Source organism: Vanessa atalanta, chromosome 7 (genome assembly GCF_905147765.1).
Source record: "Vanessa atalanta chromosome 7, ilVanAtal1.2, whole genome shotgun sequence".
Lineage (NCBI taxonomy): Eukaryota > Metazoa > Arthropoda > Insecta > Lepidoptera > Nymphalidae > Vanessa > Vanessa atalanta.
In genome coordinates, this window is record NC_061877.1 from 7080034 (window position 1) to 7103667 (window position 23634).

A 23634-nucleotide genomic window follows, 5' to 3' on the forward strand; every position below is an offset into this window, starting at 1 on the left:
TTATTATTCATTTATATTTAACGCATTATTCCTTCATCTCAACAAGATTTATTGAAAATAAAAAACATGAATAATAAAAAAAGCATAAAATTTGCAATGTTATCGAATATTTACGAAATAATCGATTATGTTTCTATGTTTATTATTTTATCATATAAAATCGTAAGAATTGTTTAACTCACTCATAGGTGAGTGTTCAAATCGAATTATCTAAAAATCAAGTGTAACTTTCATTTAAGCGTGAACTAATTATTGAGCGCTCGGTCGAAATTTGTATGAGTATAGCGACCGAGCTGGTCTAACCTAGCTAAATTTGAAGCGGGTAATTCTCAGAGCTGTGTGAAATGGACCGAGTCATTCCCGCACAAAGCGCAGCTAATGCGCGCTTGTCCGCTGCACCGGCCAGCAATTATATTTGCATACGACCACCTCTTACTCGCAAAACGATACGAACTGAACAAAAGGTAATGAATGAATAGAGTTTGTCGAATCTAGGATGGACGAAGATATATCGAAACCATAACTTTTTACTTTATGAATTACTAATTGTAGGTTAAAAACAAATTCTAAAAATTTGTTTTTAATGTATGCTTTTATTTATTTAGTCTGTCTTTATTTTTGTTAAGCTTATCTTGTAAATTAACTCCTAAAAACTGAATTAAAATGTTTCATTTTGTATTATGATATACAGATTTTAATCAAACGAAACAAAAAGCACGAATGTATCTTTCTCATGGCTCAATACAAAAGGTTAAAATTTTAAAAGAAGAAAATTAACAATTTCAGTTATATGTGATTTTGATTACACGAGTAATAAGAATACAAAACTTGATAAAGAAAACTGGTACTAAAACGCTTCTAAGAAAATACTTATCGTCTGGTTAAGCGTCTAGGTGCTATCAGTTTACTTTCCTGGTATCGATGTATTTATAATACGGGTTGATGTTACGAGAGTGTAAACACTGCTAACTTCCAAATACCGTATTGCTTGGAAACACCAGAATGGTGTTTTTAATTCTTTTGCCCATGGAGGTGCAACCGTTGCTGGTTTGACGTATAAGTCTAGTAATATCTAATCCCATCAAAATATAAATGTAAAAATGAGAGCCAAGTTAAATATTATGATATATACCTTGGTTGTTGACTTCAACAACAAAAGAAGTGAGATCTAAATTTGTGCCAAGTTAAATAGTCCTTTCTGAAATTTATTTATAACTACATAAATATCATTTCTTCTTATAACTTGGGATAATATATTGTTGCCTAAGGTCTGACTTGGCTAGTTCCCATATACGAATTATATTATAGCCTTCGTAAGTTCTAAGCCTTTACAAATGAATTATAAACACAAATTAAGCATGCAAATATTCAATGGTACTTGTCTAGATATGAACTCGCAATATCTGGTTAAGATTCATGTTTTCTAGTGACCATCGCAGCTCTTAATGTACGTTAATACTAACTAAGCAATACTGTCCTCCATTCTATTAGATGTTCTGAATTATAATTTGTTATTCTAAACACAAACTACAAGTTGTGTTTATAAGCATATAAGAACTAGCCAAGTCAGACCTTAGGCAACAATATATTATCCCAAGTTATAAGAAGAAATGATATTTATGTAGTTATAAATAAATTTCAGAAAGGACTATTTAACTTGGCACAAATTTAGATCTCACTTCTTTTGTTGTTGAAGTCAACAACCAAGGTATATATCATAATATTTAACTTGGCTCTCATTTTTACATTTATGTTTTGATGGGATATCACTACTTTTTGTATATAAATGATTAGTAGGTACTTATTAATAACAAAATTAATACCAAATGGTTTTTGTTAAGCTGTTCTTTTTTCCTACGTTTACGGGGTAAAATTGTCTTTTTTTTTATACGTTCTTATTTTTCTTGTAGGTACCTCTGAAATGTTCGAGTGAATTGCCCATTCAGATTTTTTTTACGCGTTTTCTGTTTATACTTAATTTGGCCAAGTAGGGGTGGTAATACGTGCGCAGACGGTTGTACTCTACAATAGAGTTCTCTTGTGTTTTAATTTGACTTGGACCTAAATTGATAAGATGTACTCCATCTAAGGTTTTAACTCTGGAGAGGCCAACGTAAGCCTGCTCTTTACTTAATATAGAGGAGCCTATGTCGAAAAGAGCACCGTCAATGCGAAGGCCTTGTAATTTGCGTATAGTAGTAGAATATGCTAAGCAAATAGATAATTGTTTCCTTTGAACATATATGTACATTACTTAATATCTGTAACATGGTTTTGACTTCTAGTTTGCAAATTAAATTATGTTTAAATTGAATCGTTATTTTACCGACGCTATTGCTGTTGTCGACGTCCCCAATGTACCTTCTCTATTTTTCCATTGGACCCATACACCAGTCCTTTGCTGACATCAGCATGCTTGCTCGATACTGTTCTTCCAAGCAATAAGGATCCCCGTTTGTAGCGCTAGAGTACAAACTTAAATCATTCCAGTTACGATATACATAGTCTACTACAGTCACACGAAACCTATTTTATTGTTGTATACTAGTATACTCAAACAAAAAATATGCAGTCGAATAGACTAGGCAGCTTCCATCGGAAGGCATTGAAATAATTCTTATGAGCGCGGTTGCCACTCGCTCAGACACGTCCGCATTAAGGTTTAATCGCAACGCTCCTTTCCCGCTGCTCCGGCGTCGCGTCGCGCGCCGTGTACCGAAATGCCTATTATTATTATTTTTTTAAGTATATTGATTTTGCACCATTAATGTTCGCTAAATGCCAGTTAATAACGTAATAAATACGAAAGTCGGCTATACTCATAAGTACTAAAACGGAAATATTTGGATTTAAAAAAGTTAAGGGTGGTATTCAACTTGTTATATATTCACGTGAAGACCTTAAAATCCACATTAAGACGGGCTGTCATAAGTTTTGATTGCTGGTTCTTACATCATTTTTTTTATTACAGTTATTATAGGATTATAGGAACTAAGTATATATTAAGTGTTCCTAAGAGACCCAATAAATGAAAAATTATAATAAAATGATAAAAAATTACCAGTTTCAGATTTTTTCCTTTATATTGGCCTAATTATCTACCTGCATGCCAAATTTGAACTTTCTAGGTCACCTGGAAGTAGGATATAGTTTTGATCTATAGGTCAGTCAGTGATAAAAATGACGATTTTTAGACGTTAATATCTAAATAACCATTTGAGATGCGTTTATGAAATTTGGAACACATATGTATCTCGCGAGTCTCAATATATGAGCCAAATTTAACACATTTATGTCAAATAGTTTTTGAGTTATGAGGAGGTCAAAAGTGGCTCCAAATGGTTCGTGTAATATTACACACGGTGCTGCACGCCAGTTCTGCTATACTAGAACTTGGCTGACACGCTACCGCGTGTCTAGATGTCTCTTTGACATTTAACGATACATCGTTTCCCTTATTCTGACTAGCAGCTACTGTTAGTAAATGCAACCAATTTGTGACACTGATCGACTGTTGGTTGATATGATATAACACGTGGTTCGTTGATTGGTTGTTCATTACAACATAGTATATAAACTGTCTAACCCAATTTTAGATAATATTTACTAAGGATGGTTAATATTATGGGTTAAGTTATTTATGTGCTACTTGTATCAGTTTAGAAAACAAGTAAATAGCTGTTATTAACATCACATAGTTTCAGGTCATTGGTCGTAACAATGTAAACCACATAAATTTTAATTTTATTTTGTTCAAATAGACTGAAACGTCAAAGGGCGCAATTTCGTCGATTCTACCACCAATTCGAATAAATACTTCGAATTAGCGATGAATGAATGGATGCAAAGAGCCTGGAAAAAAACTCAGTACTTATTATTTTTTAGTCAAATGACTATACATATACATCAATTTGATTTATATGTATTTGATTTGCATGTACATTTTTAATTGTGATTTAAAAGCTGATATCTATATATTAGAAATAACAAAGAACAAAAATGTAATGTCACGTAATATATTTTACATTATATTGGTATCATTATTCATAACATTATTCAGTGGTAGTAGTAGCCGCCACCGATGTAAAATAATACAGCTTCTCTAGCGAGTTACGTGCCCCGACTTAAAGAAAATCAGCTGCTTCGCTTGCGTCTGTGTTAAAGACAACACAATAATGCCGCTTTATTTAACTGAATGCAAATCATTTTAAAACACTATGCACTTTTAAAGTGGCTAATTTAAATACAATAACATCTAACTAAAGTCCTGCAGCTGAAGGCTAATTTTTTTATTTATATTTTATTAAGAAAATGTTATGAACTGGCATTCCGGTCAGGTAGGTCTTATGTACCTATGTAAGTCTAGCAAAATTGTTCAACATTTAACTAAAGATACCAAATATTAAATATCGATTCAGATATGTAATATTATAATAAACGGCTAGTTCGGTCAGAAAATTGTTTTAGAACTTTTGGTACAGCTTACTGACCCATTTGTTATCTGTGATGAGGATTATTGTATGTAGTGACCTTGTATGTAGTGTAAAATTTCTATGTTTAGTTTATGAGTGGTTAAACGATACTCATATTTTAAATTGTGATTTTATAATTGGTGTATGCGTGTATTTCTAAACCCGTTGTTTTGGTATGAAATAACAAGTGGTATTATTACCTTTTATAGGGATATGTGCACTAGGGTGGGTCCAACTCAATATTTATTTTAGAACCAAAAAAAATTTACATTGTTATGTTCCGATATGTATCCATGTGTTACTATTGAAGTAGCAATTAGTGTGAGCTCAGATTTAAAAATTAACAAATATAGTTTTATTTTAGATTTTAATTTCGGAGATGGTCAGGTAGGTAATTTGCACTAATATTTTAACGTTTATTTAATCTATATAATGTTAAGAAAAAAATAATGAAAAGTCATCGTCTAATTGATGGTACTTGTGCATAAATTATACTATTGGCTTAAAAACCTTTAAACATTAATTTTATAAAGGAAATTAAGGTAACTAATGTATAAATGTAAATATACCTGTATCTGTTTTAAATATAAAATCATGTCTTTATAGTTCGTCAATTTGCATTAACTTTAGGCTGTTCTAGTTTTCAAGCCTGAACCCTGACAACAAAACGACTACAAGTCTATTTCAGGCATCTGTGTCGTTTTGTTATGGAATGTTCCTTTATGACGAAAAAAAGAAATTTTGTGAATATCGTAAAGGTAAACTTAGCTGCACGTGCTAGTCATGTTTTAGTGAGGTTATGGCTTAATGAGGCTTTCAAAGAAAATGTTACACGGAGGGATGGTAATGACATTTGCGTTTTAAATTTGTTTATACGTCTACTAAAATCATATGAGAAATATGCCCCGTGTATCCTTTAATAAAATATATTAAAAAACCCATTTTAGAATTATATGTTATTTTTATATAAAAAAAAATAATAATAATATAGATGTTCAAAAAATACAGCCATTGAATAATAAAAACTTTTTTCTAATTAATTAATTTATAAATGACTTTTCTCTATAGAATATACATTTCAAATCGTGTTAGCATTTCGTTCGATTAATCTTTTAAAATGAAGTTTCGAAAGTACGTAAGATTAATGATTAAACGATTTATATGTAAGTTATTAGTATTTATATATAATTAATTAATTATCATACTAATTAATAGTTTTTGTTTTATATTAATGTGAGTAATTTATTGATGTCATTTTAAAAGTAAAAATAACATTAAAAATAAGAATGTATATTTAAATATAAAACGTAACAGATTAAGCTTATTTCAAATCCTTATATCGAAACAAATAACGTAATTAAATGAACAAAATAATGCATTATAAATATCAGGTAGTTATTAATGATTATTTGTTAATATTAATGTTGGTTTAATATTTAGTTTTGTCAAAAATAAAATTTGTTATTTTTTAATCCTTTATTTAATTTATTTTGCTTTATATGACATAAATAAATACACTTTTTATTCGATAATTTATAAAAAATATATAATTTAAAATAAAATAAATTACAAACGCTCAGTATACTCTAATGCGTTATCAATATTTTTTCTTAAAGGATAACACTTCAAACATGAAAACGGCATACTTAAGGTTTAGCGGAATTTAATATGTCATAAAATATTATTTATAGTCCATTTGCGCTCGTCGGAGGCAGACAGAGATTTCAGCGGGCCCTCGAGACCGGAGCTACGGATATACATACACGTTCGCGTTCCTGGTAACATATTAATCCAATTTTCATTTTACATTTTACGATATATTCGCAAGAAACTCAATCTTAGTATCTTTTACGAATGTCATTGATGTGATATGGATTTCTCTACTTTGTAGGGTCTTACATCCTACCCACTTATATCAAGAAAGCCGTTACATTTATAGAATAAGGAGTTGGAATTGCGTTTCAATAGCATGTAAGCTAATTTTTTTGTCCGTGTTGCGCTAAGGTATCGTTCATCACGCCTCGCGTATTTGTACACGATTTTATTAAATTACACGAAACGTTTAAAATTAATAATTTGATTAGGATTTATACTTTGTGACGACTAAGCTATAGTTTCTATAATGCTCCCTATTTTATTAAACATTAACATGCTTACAGTAGTTTTCTATAAAATATAGATAGATAATTGTATGAAATTGCTAACTTATTTGTAAATAGATCTGTATCTATATACATAAATTTTAACTGTGGGAATTAAGGTGATATGTCTTTTGTATCTATTGTTACACTGGTTCACTCATTCTTCAAACTGAAATACAGCAATGTTAAGTATTTCTGTTTAGCAGTAGAATGAGCCGGTAGTACCTACCCGGACGGTCTCGATCAAAGACTCAACACCAAAATAACGATTACTGATTTATATTATTTCATAAAATAAGTAATTGTTAAGAAACAATATTTGGGAATTTCAATTTTATGGATAGAAAATGGGGGAAGTGACTTCGTATGTATTTTATGTGTATGATGTCGAGGCGGGCTATAGTGAGTTGCATTATTTAAATCTGTGGCAGAATATGCTTACAATGGCATGCCCACGTACCTAGTAATAGTTAAAAACCCAGGAACGTAAAAAAGTACAGATTCAATGTTGCATACAAAATTTGTGAAGGTCTAAACATTTCGTTTGTCAGACACGAGCTGCACTAGATTATGTATTGTGTACTTTCATATATTTATTAAGTTAAAAAAACAATTAGTAATTCTTAAAAGTGTTTAACTGATATTCTTTAAGAATTACCAAATGCACCAATTACCGTCCTACTTCATCGATTCAAGTTTTTCCGAATGCCGAAAATCGAATATAAATCAAAAATTAATAATGTTTTTTTATATTTAAATATAGATACCTATAATATAAAAAAACGATTGATTATTATCTATATCTATATTGTATTTTTGGTTATTTGTTAATATAATTAACCTTTTGTTCTATTCAGGCCATAATATACACAACTACATTTGAAATTAATTGAATGGGATTCATTTACGGCTATTTATTTTTTAATAATTTGGTAATTAAATAAAAGTAACATAACTTTAACAATTTCTAAAAAAATTATGAAAATTGTTATTTCGAACCGTTTATTTTTGTATTATTCTCAAAAATAAATAAAATTTAAATATAAAAAAGTAAATGGGCACAAAATTCCTCATAGAAATCCTACTAATTTTCTTTCACGGATTCTTTGTAAATCCGATTTAGTTTATTTTTGGAGTGGATGGTAGTGCAGGCTTAATTTGTTTGTTTAATTGAAAATTAATAATAAAATTAGTAATTCCTAATTTCACTATATACAAAAAATGTATATAGTTAATAGAGTATACAAAATCGTAGAGCAAAGTAGAAACTTACAATATTATGAACTTAATAAAATATAAATTTAAGCAAAACGTAGATTTGTAGAAATAAAAGGATAATATTTTATTAATAACGTAAGCTGGACTAGGAGCGACACACATTATTTCTAGAATATATAAAAAATTACTTAAATTTTTGAATTAGTATTAATTATATTTATCATTACATAGCATAAAACAAAGTCACTTCCCGCTGTCTGTCTGTCCCCGTGTATGCTAAGATTTTTAAAACTACGCAACGAATTTTGATGCGGTTTTTGTTTTGACTCAAGAGGAAGCTTAAGGTATATGCATAATATAGTAGAAAAACACTGATAATTTTAAAGTTTCTAATGTGATGTCGTATTAAATATTGTTTTTGCACTTACATTGTAAACGTAGCTTGAACCCTACAAGGCAGATCAAAATAATTTCCTACAATATTGTACACCTTAAAAAGATGGTATGTGTCTCTTAAGGATAACCAATTTTTATCTTTTACTTTTAACGAGAAATAATGGCTTATTTACGATTTTAAGCAATAGAGCATTAATCTTTATCCCTTAAATACATTGCATTTGATATAGTTCAATATGGCCATTTACAATATTGAATTTAAATGAATATTTTCGAAGATATTACTGATTTCAAATGACAAAAAAGCTGTGAACGTTGTTTATAAAGACATTCCGTAGTATATTTAGTATCAGCATTGCATCCATGCGAAGCCGGAGTGGATCACTAGTTCATTTATATTAGTCATGCAAAACGTGATTTGTCGGAAATCTGCAATATAAAACATTTAAATAACATGACAAAAAATGGCATTTATTAAATTTATTTTATAAAGTTTATTTATTTATTATTTTATACAAAAATATGAACACAAATCTTATAGTAAAACATAGATCAAAATAATCATCTCCTCGGCATATAGATTCAAATTTGGATAATAATAATTGTCAATGACAAGCAGTGCGATTCTGTAAGAATTCACTTCGTTGTGAATTATTGATAATTGACTTTTAATGATACGCCATTTTCATACGTGTATCCTATAGTATATTTATATAATATATATTTAATAATTATTATAGGCGAGCTCGTATATCTCATTCTGACATTTCACACTCGAATTTTGCGGTGTGTTTCGATTTTATTGATACCGAATAGATCTTAAGGTAAAATAACGTTTGCAGTACAACCGTTCTTAACGAACGATTTTTTTCGTTGCACAATATTTGGAAACGATTTTTGATTTGTTATCCATATTATTAATATAATATTATTATTTAGGAAAGGACATTTCGCACTACCGGGAGTTGTCTTTGTTTGATTTTGTATTCTCTTTTGTTATACTACTATGGCCGAGATGGCCCAGTGGTTAGAACGCGTGCATCTTAACCGATGATTTCGGGTTCAAACCAGGCAGGCACCACTGAATTTTCATGTGCTTAATTTGTGTTTATAATTCATCTCGTGCTCGGCGGTGAAGGAAAACATCGGCGAGAGGAAACCTGCATGTGTTTAATTTCAACGAAATTCTGCCACATGTGAATCCACCAAACCGCATTGGAGCAGCGTGGTGGAATATGCTCAAACATTCTCCTCAAAGGGTGAGGAGGCCTTAGCCCAGCAGTGGAAAATTTACTGGGTGCTAATGTAAAAAAAAAAACTACTATAATATTCCGTGCGCAACATCTTTCTCTTGATTAAAAATCTGATTATATATAGACTCAGACACATAGTTATATATCTATAAACTTTTAATATGTTAAGCAAGTAATCGTTTTTCTTCCAAAAAAAATAAATAAATAAAAAGCATAAACAATAACGACATAGTTCAAATGTTAAAAAAGGATACTGCCAACGCGGTAAAATATAAAGCTTTAATGATGTTTATGTTTTAAATTGGAATTTATTATATAACCTAAGTAAAAGCATATACATATATTCAAAACAACAAAAATATTATACGTACGCTCAATTTCGACTGACAATATTATAAGGAAGTATTAGTTATTTAATTGTCTTATTTAGTAATAGTAGTAGTACTACACTATAAAATGCTATAATATGAATTTTAAAAATTCAACTTAGAATGCTTCCACATGGAACAAGGGATCGCTAATAGGGTATCCCAGTAATAACACTAAAAGATCTTATAGCTTATCTCGATGGCATATTTGGAGGATATCCAAGCCATTTGCCACAACGCGACAGAAATGCCACTTTAGACCTAAAGGCAAATGATGTGAAAACATATTTATGTGAGCCTCCGGTGACAATAGCAGCTACATAAAAATATCACCTATAAAATTTCGTTTGTATTGTCTACAAACGTATTTATTTCCATGAAAATACTAGAATTATAAATAACATTGAAACGAATGAAATAAAACTTTTGAAAACATTCGCAAATAAAGTTAATTGTTACCGGAAACAAACCAGAATACTCCGATGGGAACCGAACTTAGCTCTCATTAGCAGTTGGAATATTGCCAGTGGGTTATAGTAGTCATTGATTTGTTTTTATTGGTTCATTTCACATAGGCTTGCATCTCCGAAGACTGCTGACATTTGTATGGTAATGAACATACAAAATCACATTGTCTCATACATACAAAATTTCATTTATGAATACATTGCTTAAGCGATGAGATAAGATAAGACACGATAACATTTTAAGCAACTAAAGATTTCGTCTTATAGCTTCAAATAAAATGTATTCATTAATGTAGACAAAATTGTAACAAACAATGTTGTTACTTTTTTTCTATATTTTGTTTAAACTATATATTTTTTTTTATATTAATTATTTATATATTTTTCATTTATTCACTATATGATGAGGGAAAATATAACTAAACATGTATGCCCATTAATAGTGCTCCAGTTGCAAGCGTTGACTAGAAAATCAATATGTACATTGTCAATCGTGCGACTAATTTATTATTAAATTTGTGCTTGTATTTGCACGTACTTATACTTTACACTAAAGCACAAAATATAGCATAGCATAGCATAGCATTGAAGTATTTATAAGCTTTAGTCATTATTTTTGTATGTCATATTTTAAATGATATTATTCCTTGTATTACAATAATCAAATCAAATGGCTCGCTTAAAAGGAATATTAAACAAGAAATAAATCATAAAACGGTCTGGTCGAGTTTACCTGGTTTTTACTCGAAAAAATTAAGCAATATAATTTGGTTGTTGAGAAAATGAGTAAATATTATTGTGTTATGTTTGTTTTTCTACATAATAAATATTATTGGTCGTATTTTTATTTGATTAATAGACGATTGGTAGTATCTCTTGACGTAGAATAATTGATTTTATTATTGCCATGAAATGTTTACGGCGGATAATTGATTATTTAGGAATCTGATATTTCTAATACTTTAATTTTCGTTGGTAAGGAATTCTTAGAAACAGGAACGAATTAGGTACGTGAATAAAAAGTTTTATAAAAGTTACCGCTGCTCTTGCGAACTGTAACTGTTTTTTCAAAACTACCACCAAGTTTTCTGTTTATAATTCATCTTGTGCTATCGTTTTCTCGTATTGACTATGAAGTACGAATATAACAAAAGTAAAGAAAACGCAAAATAAAGACAGTGAAAAACATCGGTAGATTATAAACAAACAGACACATAAACAAACGATGGTCAATGGACGTTCTCCACGATGGTTCTTTCTTCTTTTTAACATTTTAACACAGAACACACGATAAAACTCGCTCGAGCTGAACAATGCAATAGTGGCGACAAAGTTTCGGTAGGTGGACGATCGATAAATCAAACCGTGGTTTTTTTATTACTTCTAAACTTTACAGTATAATAGTATTAATTTTTAAAATTGAACTGCAGTTCGAGCCCTGACTTATTCTTACAACAGTTTTCAATTTTAGATTTAACATTGTAAAACTAATTACTTATTATTTTCACAGAAAAAAAGTATGTCAAAAATCACATTACAACATATTTCGTATAGTTTGTTTTTATTTTCGAAAAAATCTTTTTCGCTGATATTGTTCTGGATTTGCATCAAGTAAATTTAAACTGACAGTGGGTACAAATTCGAGCATACATCCCATTGGTAATTATTATTATACTTAGAATTTAAAAATTTTAAATGTAATGCATCTCATACCCAGTGACAAACGAAAATATCGTGAGGAAACTTACATGTCGACACTAACAATTTATACTACCTACGCCTACCTAACAATTTATACTAACTCGAAAGTGTGCGCACACTCCGCTAATAATTGTTAGCGTAATATAAATCGATCGATTTAAAAAATTGCCTTTAGTTAGCGTTGTATAAATTTGTAACTTCGTTAATTTTGTATATTTCTTCACAATTTTTCTTAATTTATATAAAATAAAATATTTTAAGCAACTTGGCACAAAAAAACGATTTTCACTAAAATTCTACTTAGCGTTGTATAAATTGTAGGTGTCGATGTGTCGTGTGATCTGGCGTGGTAGGTATATAGGCTCCAAACCCCTCAAAAAGACGTGCGGCTTTAAGCCAACAGTGTTACATTTATAGGCAGTATTTTTTACGATAGCGTAATTTAAAACAGTTTTTAATTTACTTTTAGAAAATACAACACTATTAGAATTGCTTATAACGAACAGTTTCCGTTCACTATTAAATAATAAAGTTACGAACTCAAACAAGTTGAAGCAGAAGTTTTAGTTTTTGCAACGCAATATCAATTTTTTTTCAAAGTTTCGTTTACGTTTTAATATGTTTGCAATATGAATAGGATTGTTTCACTAACCGTTAAATATATTTTTATTTGGAGCAAAAAAAAAGCCATAAATGTTTTCGAGCATTTCCTTTTTTAATAAATTATTTCTTTGAACACCTGGGGTACGAAACTCAAACTTTCAGGTTTGTTGAAAGTTTTGATGGGGTTTCTTTATAATTGAAGTTGAATCGCTTAACGGTAAACGCCTACCTTAACCCTTGGGCTTTTGACATTCTCACGTCTGGTAGCGTAACGTCAACATTACAACACAAGTACTGAATGTAATCATTATTCTAATTATGTGATAATGGTAGAAAAAAAGGATATTATATCAAATAAAAAAATCAAATAAGACCTGTGAATAAAATACCAAAGACAAAGACATTTTGTAAATTACAATTGTCTTATTCTATCAAATGTCAATTGACTGATAAAAGAATAATGCAATTAGAAGAAGAGTAAATATCGAACAAATACTAAACGTTTTTTTTTAAGTAATAGTGTCGGCCTTTCATAAATGAGGCGGTTCTTTTCTTTAATGTTATATTATGTATGTAGTTAATTTATTAAAAAACATTTAATAAACAATCTCGGTTGATAAGAAATTAATTTAATAAAGGGAAAGGTTTATTGTTATGAATACATTGCTTTATTCAGTTCATACTCTGTTTTTAATAATTTTGTAAAACAATACCATTATGAATTAAAACATAAAATATGTTTAAAGAAATATCGATCTAAATTCGACGAAAAAACGATAACAAATAATAGGGAAACTATATTACATCACATTTAGACTTTCATGAATATTGCTGATAATATGTTAATGTTGATTTCATTTGCTTTAAGCGAATAAAATACTCGGTAGTATAACATTAAAAATTATCAAGAAAAGGTAATTATTTATTTTAACTATTAAACACAAACCAAAATAAAACGTAAAATGATTATGAAATTTTAATAAAATACATTAAAAACATTAAATAAAAACGTAATGTTAAATCATAAATGTACAGTTTATTCTTATAATCTTTACCTATACAAGAATTACTATTCTTGTTATAGCATATTGAAGTTCAGCAAGAGCTCGTTAACATCACATTAGGGCATAAAATACAGCTTTCATTACGATGAAAGGCACTATAGTAAATGTTCAGGTCGCTGTGGCCTGCCTTTCATGTGAAGTTTCTAATAGAAAAATACCTATAAAGCATACACACTAAATAAGTGTAGGCTTTAAAAGGGAAATCGGCACGAATAAATGCTTCGATGTGAATTAATGTTCGTCTTGATCACAAACCATTAGTTATTTGTTTATCAATAATACAAATATATTTCTTCAATATATTATAATTATTATATGGTGAACAAGAATTAGACCTTTTTAGATACATTTTGTCCGTACAGAAACATAAAGAAAAACAGACTTTTTCATCTTGTCACATTTAATACCTAACTATTCTCTAAAAATATAATAATAATCGCAACAAATGTTATATAATTTAATATTAAAATAGGAGACCATTAGTACTTTGGAACTAGCCTAATAAATTTTCAAATTAATTAGGGAAATCTGAAACCGGTAAAATACATATCATAGACAAGGCATTACTAATAGCATACGAAAAACTTTCTAATGCTGAAAAAAAAACTTAAGCAAACGAACTATACTTGTTTATTTAAAAGTTAAAATATTTTTACGAATCAACTGAGTGTAAATATAATATTCTCGATACAAGCGTGTATCGTATGTACGTTTTCTCGTTACCGTCAACAGTGAACATCAAAGCCGAGACCAGACTTTTAATTAATCTTGGCGCTAAGAGTAAATTCGCTTACAGCCAAATCAGGTTACCATGCTCTGTAACATAAATAATATACATATTACATATATTTTATTTAAATCTCAAATAGTATATTCATTTTTTTTTAATTGTATGAATTTTATTTCAAATTTACAAGTAGCGTATCCTCTTTGAAGGAACATATCAATATTTTATTTTTTTACTTAGAAATCTAATATTGCGTTGACTTACCCACTGGTGATTCGAGATTCTATGAATATTTATAGGAGTGTATTAGGTTTTACGTTTGTGTTCCACCTTGCGACTTAGTCTGGAAATGTATAAGAATTGTATGTTTATTATTATGTTTCATAAAAAAAATTATAATTGGAAGTTTAAAAATAATGTTTTTAGAATGTAGTATCCTTTTAATAATAAAAATAAAATAAACTTAAAAACCAGTTAATAAGTTTTACAACAATTATACAAATGGTGGCATTCAATTTATTTTTGTTTATTACAGTTAAAACTAAATTAAAATAACCTTTGGTGTGCTCAATTTTTCACATTCAGGACAGAACCAGCTACCATCAGGTGGTTCTACAACACCCACGCACCTAAAGTGGTACCATTGCAAGACGCACTCGGGCGAATCGCAGCCGATCATGGGCGTGTCATCACTTTTCCCACAAAAACAATAAAGTGTATTCACTTCACTATCATCGATGGTACCATCGGTGGGTAAAATGTTACACAAATGTGCCGCATATTTCCATCGCTTTAGTCCACATTTCTTACACCAAAGGCTCTCGGTCCCATGGCGCCAGTACAAATGTGCTACTAGCTGTTTGTAGTCGTAATAAAACATTGCGCAACGACCACACGTATAAACAATGCCATCGTTTGCTAGCTCGTTTCTCGAATTGTTCATATTTTTTTTTCTTAAATAAATGTTTTATTTTTTAAATCGATTCGCAATGTCATGTACGTTACTGATTTTTTAATTACAATATTTTTTCGTATTCAACGCTCGGAATGAAATTAGCAAGTGAGAAAAATACGTTGGTATTACCTTATATATGTATATTTAACTTATATCATAACTAATTATATGTCCTGTCATAAATACTTAATGTCTCATTACTGCAATTAGAACAAACAATATAATTTGGAAGGTTTTTACTTAATTACCTATAAAACAATAATGTAAATAGAATTTTAAAGAATAATCATTACAATGAAACAAATCATTATTATAACTATTAGATCAACTAATTACCATAGACTAATTTACTGAATACAGTCCATTCATTGATTTATTTTGTTAATTTATTATAACCTTTTTATGTTATTTAATTTAATTAGCTATTTGAGTAATTACGTTTACAACATTTGTTGAAATATGGTGTTATTATCGCATCTAAATTCTCACTAGGTCACAGAGGTGACCTAGACAAGGTAGACACTAACAAGAAATTTGTACACTCAGGTAAGCAATTGCGAATATTCTCTTTTCGATTAAATGAAAATTTGCATTACAATAGGGATAATTGTGCTTACGGTTGGCAGAATTGTCTACGGGGCGTTCAAAAGCGGCTCAATAGTAAACATTTCATAATTTTGTTAGTATATATGTGACGTGAAAAGTACTTAAACAGCTCGATACTCGTAATCCAAAAACATTGCTTACTGACGTACGATAACAACATACTTTTACATTGCTCGCTCTCCGTACCATGTTAAGTTATTTAAGAGTTCATTTTGTTCAATGCAGATGTGAGCTTGATAAACTGAAGTTTGTCACATGCTTATTAATATAAATCAGTTGAATCCTATTTCCAATCGATTATTGTATATATTGATAGTATGAAATTCGAGACGATCAAATAGTCCCCTCGAAGCTAAGTGATCTCTCTTTATCATACTGAATTACATATAAAAGGAATTGCACCTTGCCTTAGCTATATTTTAATAGCTATTGTACTTATTTTATCTTACGTGAACAGTCTGAAATGAATAAGGAAGCAGTAGTTTACTTGTATTGTTTAAATGATTAGCGGAATAGCGACAACTTGCATATAGCATACTAATATTATTACAACTAAGCGTTTGCAACTACGACATGACGAAAGGTAAAGATAATTTAGTAATATTTATTTTTAATGAAAAGCCTGTTATTGTCTGTTTCTATTGAATATGTTTTATTATTTAATTGATAAATATCAGAGTCAACCAATCATATAATATCATTTCTTTCAATACTCGAAACAAATTTAAAAAATCTATAAAGAGCCGAGATGGCCCAGTGGTTTGAACGCGTGCATCTTAACCGATGATTTCGGGTTTAAGCCCAGACAGGCACCACTGAATTTTCACGTGCTTAATTTGTGTTTATAATTTATCTCGTGCTCGGCGGCGAAGGAAAACATCGTGAGGAAACCTGATGTGTCTAATTTGAACGAAATTCTGCCACATGTGTATTCCGCCAACCCGCATTGGAGCAGCGTGGAATATGCTCCAAACCTTCTCCTCAAAGGGAGAGGAGGCCTTTAGCCCAGGAAAATTTACAGGATGCTAATGCTAATGCTAAAGTGAATAAAGTTATTTAGATTTAATATATTTATATATGTCAATAAAAACAATGAATAACATTCTGTAACCTTTCCCAACTTCTAGAGTCATTTATTAACTCATTAATTGTAACCTCAATTATTCATTCGCTTCTGTACCTCATTCACGTACGACTCATGATGATGGATACGACCTATCTTGTTTCTAGATCTCCGATGCTCCTTTTACTGATAAATGACAAGCAACTTACTCATTGCTTCATAGCGATATTATAAGCCTTAATGTATTTTGTTTTTCTTGTAATCAAATACCTATAATTCTTACAAAAATGTCTCTACAAATTTATATAACTACTCAAACTCTCTCAAGCTCTCAATACATTTTTCAAAGAATTGTAACCTCTTATGTTATTTTATCCCTCTAGATATATTTAATATGAAAAGACTAATATTGGAAGGTTAGGTATTTAGGTTACGAAAGTAAAGTGACATTCAATCAATAAGAAGAAAAAAAAGCAACGTTTGCTTATAAAATAATATCATTTTATAAGTCGAAAATAAATAACAGTAACAATACTATTTTGTAGCTTGTGGTGCACAATAGTATATAAAAATTACGTGTTAAAATTACTTTTACTATAGTTTACAACAGGATATAGTTTATTCAGTTAGTTTATATGAACGGACTACACTACAAAAGCGACCGCTTTTGTAAGGTTTTTTCTGTCTAGTTAAAGCGTCAAGACGTTCCCATTCAAAGTAGAATTCTGTAAGAAGGAATTCATAAGTATCTGATGAATAATATTTCCTTTTTATCCTCTTTTAAATAGTATTAAAAATATTAAAATTCATGTGATATACAACCAATTATATATATATAATAGGGGTAGACATTTCTTATATAGCTTAGTAGAAGTCCGTCATAAATAAAAAAAAATATTTTTTTTTTAATTTGTATCATTTTGATGAAAAATAACATAATAAACTACGCATTTATTTTCGCCGATTCTGTTACTGAATTAATTTAACAATAATGCTTGTCTAGCATTGGTCGTGCCTTTGCCTACGAAATTTCAGCAAATATTTAATAGAACAGAAGTTTAAATTTTTACAAATCCAACTCTGTATATTCCCTAAGTCTTGAGCAGTTTTGTGAGCGTGTTAAATGAGAACTTAATAGTGCAAGCCATTTAAACTGTAATTAGATTAAATTTATAACGTTCAAATTTAAAACGCTTTCGTTATAGGTTAGACACCTTCTCAATATGAAATACTCCTTATGTTATTCGATAAGTGGTAAGTATATAAGCCCGCGACCGATTTAATGAAATTAAATAGTAGGTCAAAAAAAAATATTGGTTTCTTGTTTTTGAAAATTCTCAGTACAGTCTGGAAGGTGGTGAGTACACTCATATGCCTCAAAAATCACATAAACCCCTTCGTCGGTCGGTCGGTCGGTTATATTTTTTTTGTCCCATTAGATTATGAAAGTGGGGGAACAACAAGTGCACTGAATAAACCTGTGGTTGGATAGTTTCCCTCGAGAATGCACGCCGTAGCCGAAAACGGGCAGACATCGTATACGAAAAACGTTCAAACAATCATAAATTAAAAAAAGTATGACTTCTGTCATTGTTATTATTATTTTTTAATTTAAATCGCAATTCAGATTCGTCGAACAAAAAATGTGATCTTCCTGACATTGCTAAGGCAAATATGTTCCTGTGTTATTCGAATTAAGCCTGCTACTTTAAAGAATGTCCTTGCGATAATCATGACATAACAAAACTATGACCGGAATTGCATTCTTTTAGACTGAAATGCGACATGACATCAGAACCATCTGAATCACGTATGTGAAATACCAATTAGACATACACGAAATAAATACCGAATCTGTTACTATTATAGCTTATATTATATTATTTATGATTATTGTGATATATCACGGTCTAGGACAAGTGCATAGGTTCCAATTTATTTTGTCGACGTCAAGTTCATAAAATATAATAGTAGGAAACATCTGTCTAATCTCAATATTGTAAATAACCAGGTTTATTTGATCTCGAAAGTGAAGGTCAATGACTTGACATGACCGGAAACGAATATGTCATGGGCTTTCGACAGCAGAATTTCTAATTTCCAGCTACTCCAGTCACTTTCGTCTCTTATAACATCATATGATAAATACGCATTTTATTTATTTACGCTTTTGATCCCTTTTGTACAATAATTTGTACTTTTCAGGCACCAATAAATAGTATTCGTTCATAGAACTATTACAAAAAAAAATAGCTAATTTATTTTAATTGCTCAAAGCTATTTTACACCACTGTCTCGTTTGAATAAGTTTAATTTGTTATCAAATTCTTTTAAATTTATTATATTCGGTTGAAAAGTTGAAATAGAAAGAATAGCAGTCGAGACCGCATTTTTCCCCTAACCTCATATCTTTTAACAACGTCAACCAAACGCCATAACTATAAGTTAACCCCAAGTTTTAGGCACGTGGCCAGCCTTGCATGTAAGTCTTTGTCTAGATTAACGATCACAATTCTATTATATTAAAGCTATAAATTTCCTACTTTTGACTTTATTATCAGTTTCGTTTGATTCATGAATATCTTATCGGTCCTATTACCCCCTATTACTAACGATTTATGTTAATAGGCCACCTGCATAACATTTATTCGTATATATATGACCACATGAAAATAAAAACGGGTAAAAGGATTTTCGGTAAAAATACTAAAATGCAAAATATTTCAAAATTATTAAATAAATAGTATAAAGTGTACATATTAATTCTGGGTTTAAAATATGATCGCAATTAAGTAGCTTTCTATTTGCAACAATAAGGTACAGCATTACAAAAACCTGAAACGATGACAGGCTGTTAACGATCGAGCTCATTGATAACTACAATCAGCGAGCAGTAGCTGTCTCAAACAGGCCTAAACGTTCGCCTTGAATGCGAATATATCAGCGTCTGACCTCCTTCAATATCCTTTTTTTCCGAACGAACAATTTTATCGTCTTTGTTATTTCCACCCAATGAACACTAACCCCTTAGATGGTTCTGACGGGAATGAACAACAAATATTCATCTTAAAAATCATGAGTGACCTATTTTTATAGCATGTGAATTTAAACTTTTTTTTTGGTATACTTAAAATCAAAATACAATTATTTGTTTTGAAGGTAAAATGTAATACAAATACTGGCAAGTAACACGCACACCTACATTTATTACAATATTTTTAAATATCGAACAAGGAATTCGGGAAACAATATTATATAGAGATAAAAGACGCGTGTACACTTAAATTTTTAATATTTTATTGAATATTACAATAAAATATATTTGAAATCGTCTAAAAAGTAACAATAGCAAGAAGTGGCGTAGTGCGAACAACTTGCAACAATTAAATACAAATAACATACAAGGAAACTCATAATAAAGTTCATTAAAAAATCTTAGTTTTGTTATGTTATTATATTCTATTACATATTCAAGGAATTATATCGTTATCTGAACAATTTTATAGTTTTTTTTTTACTTTCGATATTAACAATAATACTACGTAGAGGAATAAAAAATGGAAAATTTAAAACGACCGATAACGCCCATTGAAACGAAAAAAAAACTTGATTCTACTTATTGTTAAATCTCAAAGTTAAATATAAATATAAAAGTAAAGGCTACATTGACAAATTAATAACAGAGTAAATATTTATTCATTATAGTACATATTTTATAAATTGATGCATAAATTTATCTTATTTACTTTATTTTCAAAATAATATATTTTTTCGAATAAAATATCAACATCTTTATTATAATTTTGGCAGGTACGATATAAAATAATTTTATAAGTACTTTACGTTTTACAAATCGGCCCATTAAATAATAGCTTATCTAGAATTAACTGTCGTGGACAGTTAATTCTATATTAGATAATAGGAAAGGTGATTCTATAAAATTGTTAATAACTTTGTATAACAAGAGTCGGTCTCTAGCTTGTCTACTTAAAATAAGAGGAGTCAAAGTTGTATGTTAGGAGAAGATTCTCTTAATGTCGCTCAAATTTAGAAGTTGGAAAGTAAATATTTATTTGGTTAAGCTTGATAAAATACACGACTTTTCCCTCAAATATTTAAAATATGAAAATGAAAAAACTTTTTTTTTAATTATACACTGAAAACGGCCCAGTATTTAGACGTTTCCATGAACTGCGGGCAACAAAATATTTTATAAACGAAGAGTAAGCATCGGTTTTCAATAAAAATGTAGACAAATATGAACAGATATACTACGTTTCGTATTATGAAATGAAGTGTAAATAGAAGGAGGTTTTTCTCGATAGTTTGTAGTGTATCAAGGTATTTAGAAGTGTTTGAGACTGGTAAGAGATGTGTAAACATAGTCTCTTAAATTTACAGTCCTGTTATTTTCTTCATAAAAATTAAAAAGGACTTTATCGTATCGGAATAAAGAGAATATTTTCAAAATTCGTGGAATAACATGTAAAAGGTTTTATCAGATACGTTCAGATACTTTCCTTATTATACGCTTATTATATAAATCATCTACCGATCCAATATATAGATGATCGAAGATGCGATAAATTGTCTTATATATCTCATAATTTTTCATACAACTTTATAACGTCAGCAATATGAACAGTTTGACATATAGAGAAAAATAAGGTACAGCGCAGTCGACAATAAATCTTAAATCGTCGGAGCGAACTCAGAATTCAGTAAACTTAATCCAAAGTAACTCGAAGTGATACCGATGAATTGTGTTCAACTCATACAACTTTCTGACAACTTCGAAGAATGCACAGCACGGAGTGTAAAAGAGTAACCAGTGGACTGTGAAATAAGTTAAACATAACAAAAATTCTTCCTTCGTTTTATCTAACACGCTTTCCATAGTAATACAATATGACTTCCATTTATTTTAAAGCAAATAGTATTTTTACTTTGATTTTCATTTGAAATTTCGTATGTTAACTGTTATTATTCAAAATTATTATATTTTAGAATTTTCGTTATAACTATTTTTTTCAAAGGGGAAATAATGCCAATATTAAAATTATTCTTGCCGACACTTGAGTGCATCAAAAAAAAGTGCTTGACTGGCTTAGAAGCCACGCTTAACACACGTACATACTATAATATTACATCTATTGCAACTACGGTGGCGACCTCATGCATGGGATGGGATGTACGCGTTGCTATTTTCCAGACTCCAGGCTGTTATTGAGAATTTCTTCACAGAAAATCTTAACGACTTTTCAATGGGCCAATCCTGGATTTGAACCATCGGACTTAGGGATATGCGATCTCAGGTAGCCGCTAGATAAGTCAAAAGTGAAAATAAGTCGTTTTTAAAAAAATAGAACGGTTGTAGTTAACGATTTCCTTTACTATAACAATTTCACCGGATGCAGACGGTGTGATAACCTCTAATATTTTTACAGATTCAATCCTCTAGTCTCTAGTCTCCGACTGGTCGTCTGTTAGCTTCGTTTTTCGAAATTTAAATAACTCAAATGAAATAAGTTCGTTGTTCCAACACAACTAATTTTGATGTTACTTAAAAACGTATGAATTATAATTAACTACTGGCTGTTACCCGCGGCTATACCAACCACTATGCCCCTGTAAATGTTACAAGACATTCTGTAGTATATTTAGTATATACATTGCACCCGTGCGAACCCGGGACGGATCGCTATTAATCATATACAAATCAATATTCTGTACAAATTATGAATTCTTGAACAGTTAGAAGAATGCGAGTAAAATTTCCTTGTTACAACGCAATTCAAATTAACTGGATAAAAAAGCATCAGTCGTACCCTCAACAGTAGAGGTATCTTATAAACAAGATGGCATATAATATGATTATACAATATATAAAGCATAAAATTTTCCCGTTGAGTTATCTTAAATAGAGCTGTAATATTCTAAAGAAGTGTAATTCGGCTCATTGATACTTATGCCAAAACAAACTTAAACGGAGAATTGTATTAGTCTATACTGAAATGTGTAATCAGATTGTATAAGAGTATAAATGAAAATGTTGTCATTCTTGTAACACAGCCAAAAAATATTGTAGCTTCTATTAGATGATTATAAAATCTGGGCTCGTTGCATAAGCTTTGTTTTTTTTTTTGGTGAGGGATACAAATTTTATCCGTATGCCGAATTTGAAGAGTTCGAAACTCTGAACCGATCTGATGTGAACTAAAAATGATAATTTTTATTTGTTTTTACAATTTGAAAAATCCCTTTATATACAGATATTATACTTATATTATACAAGATTGACGGTCGACATACGCAACGACTTCAAATGAATTTTAATTTAAAAATAATCTCGTCGGCTACGCACCGAATTGTATAAGTCAAAACATTTCTAAATAAGAGCTTACGTTCATAGGCTGTTTCGTAGAAGCGTTTACGTTTCCTTTTACAAGCCCTACTTTATTTAGGAAGTTATTTTTGTAATGTTAAAAGACGTGTGCTTAATACTATGCTGTACTTAGTTCTAGTTTTGCTTTGGTTTGTTGGAAAGAACAACACTTTGAAAGGAATGATTTGACGACATTGATGATTTACGTAAATCTT

The 23634-nt window shown here is 29.9% G+C and overlaps 1 protein-coding gene across 1 annotated transcript in view; it reads left to right on the forward strand.

The window, feature by feature from the left end:
* Positions 1 to 15123, forward strand: part of LOC125065436 — a 31975-nt gene extending 16852 nt beyond the window's left edge. Inside the window, exon 2 of the mRNA XM_047673017.1 lies at positions 15001 to 15123. Within this exon, the coding sequence (XP_047528973.1) occupies positions 15001 to 15123 (123 nt within the window). The remainder of the gene's footprint in view (positions 1 to 15000) is intronic.
* Positions 15124 to 23634: the final 8511 nt, after the last annotated feature.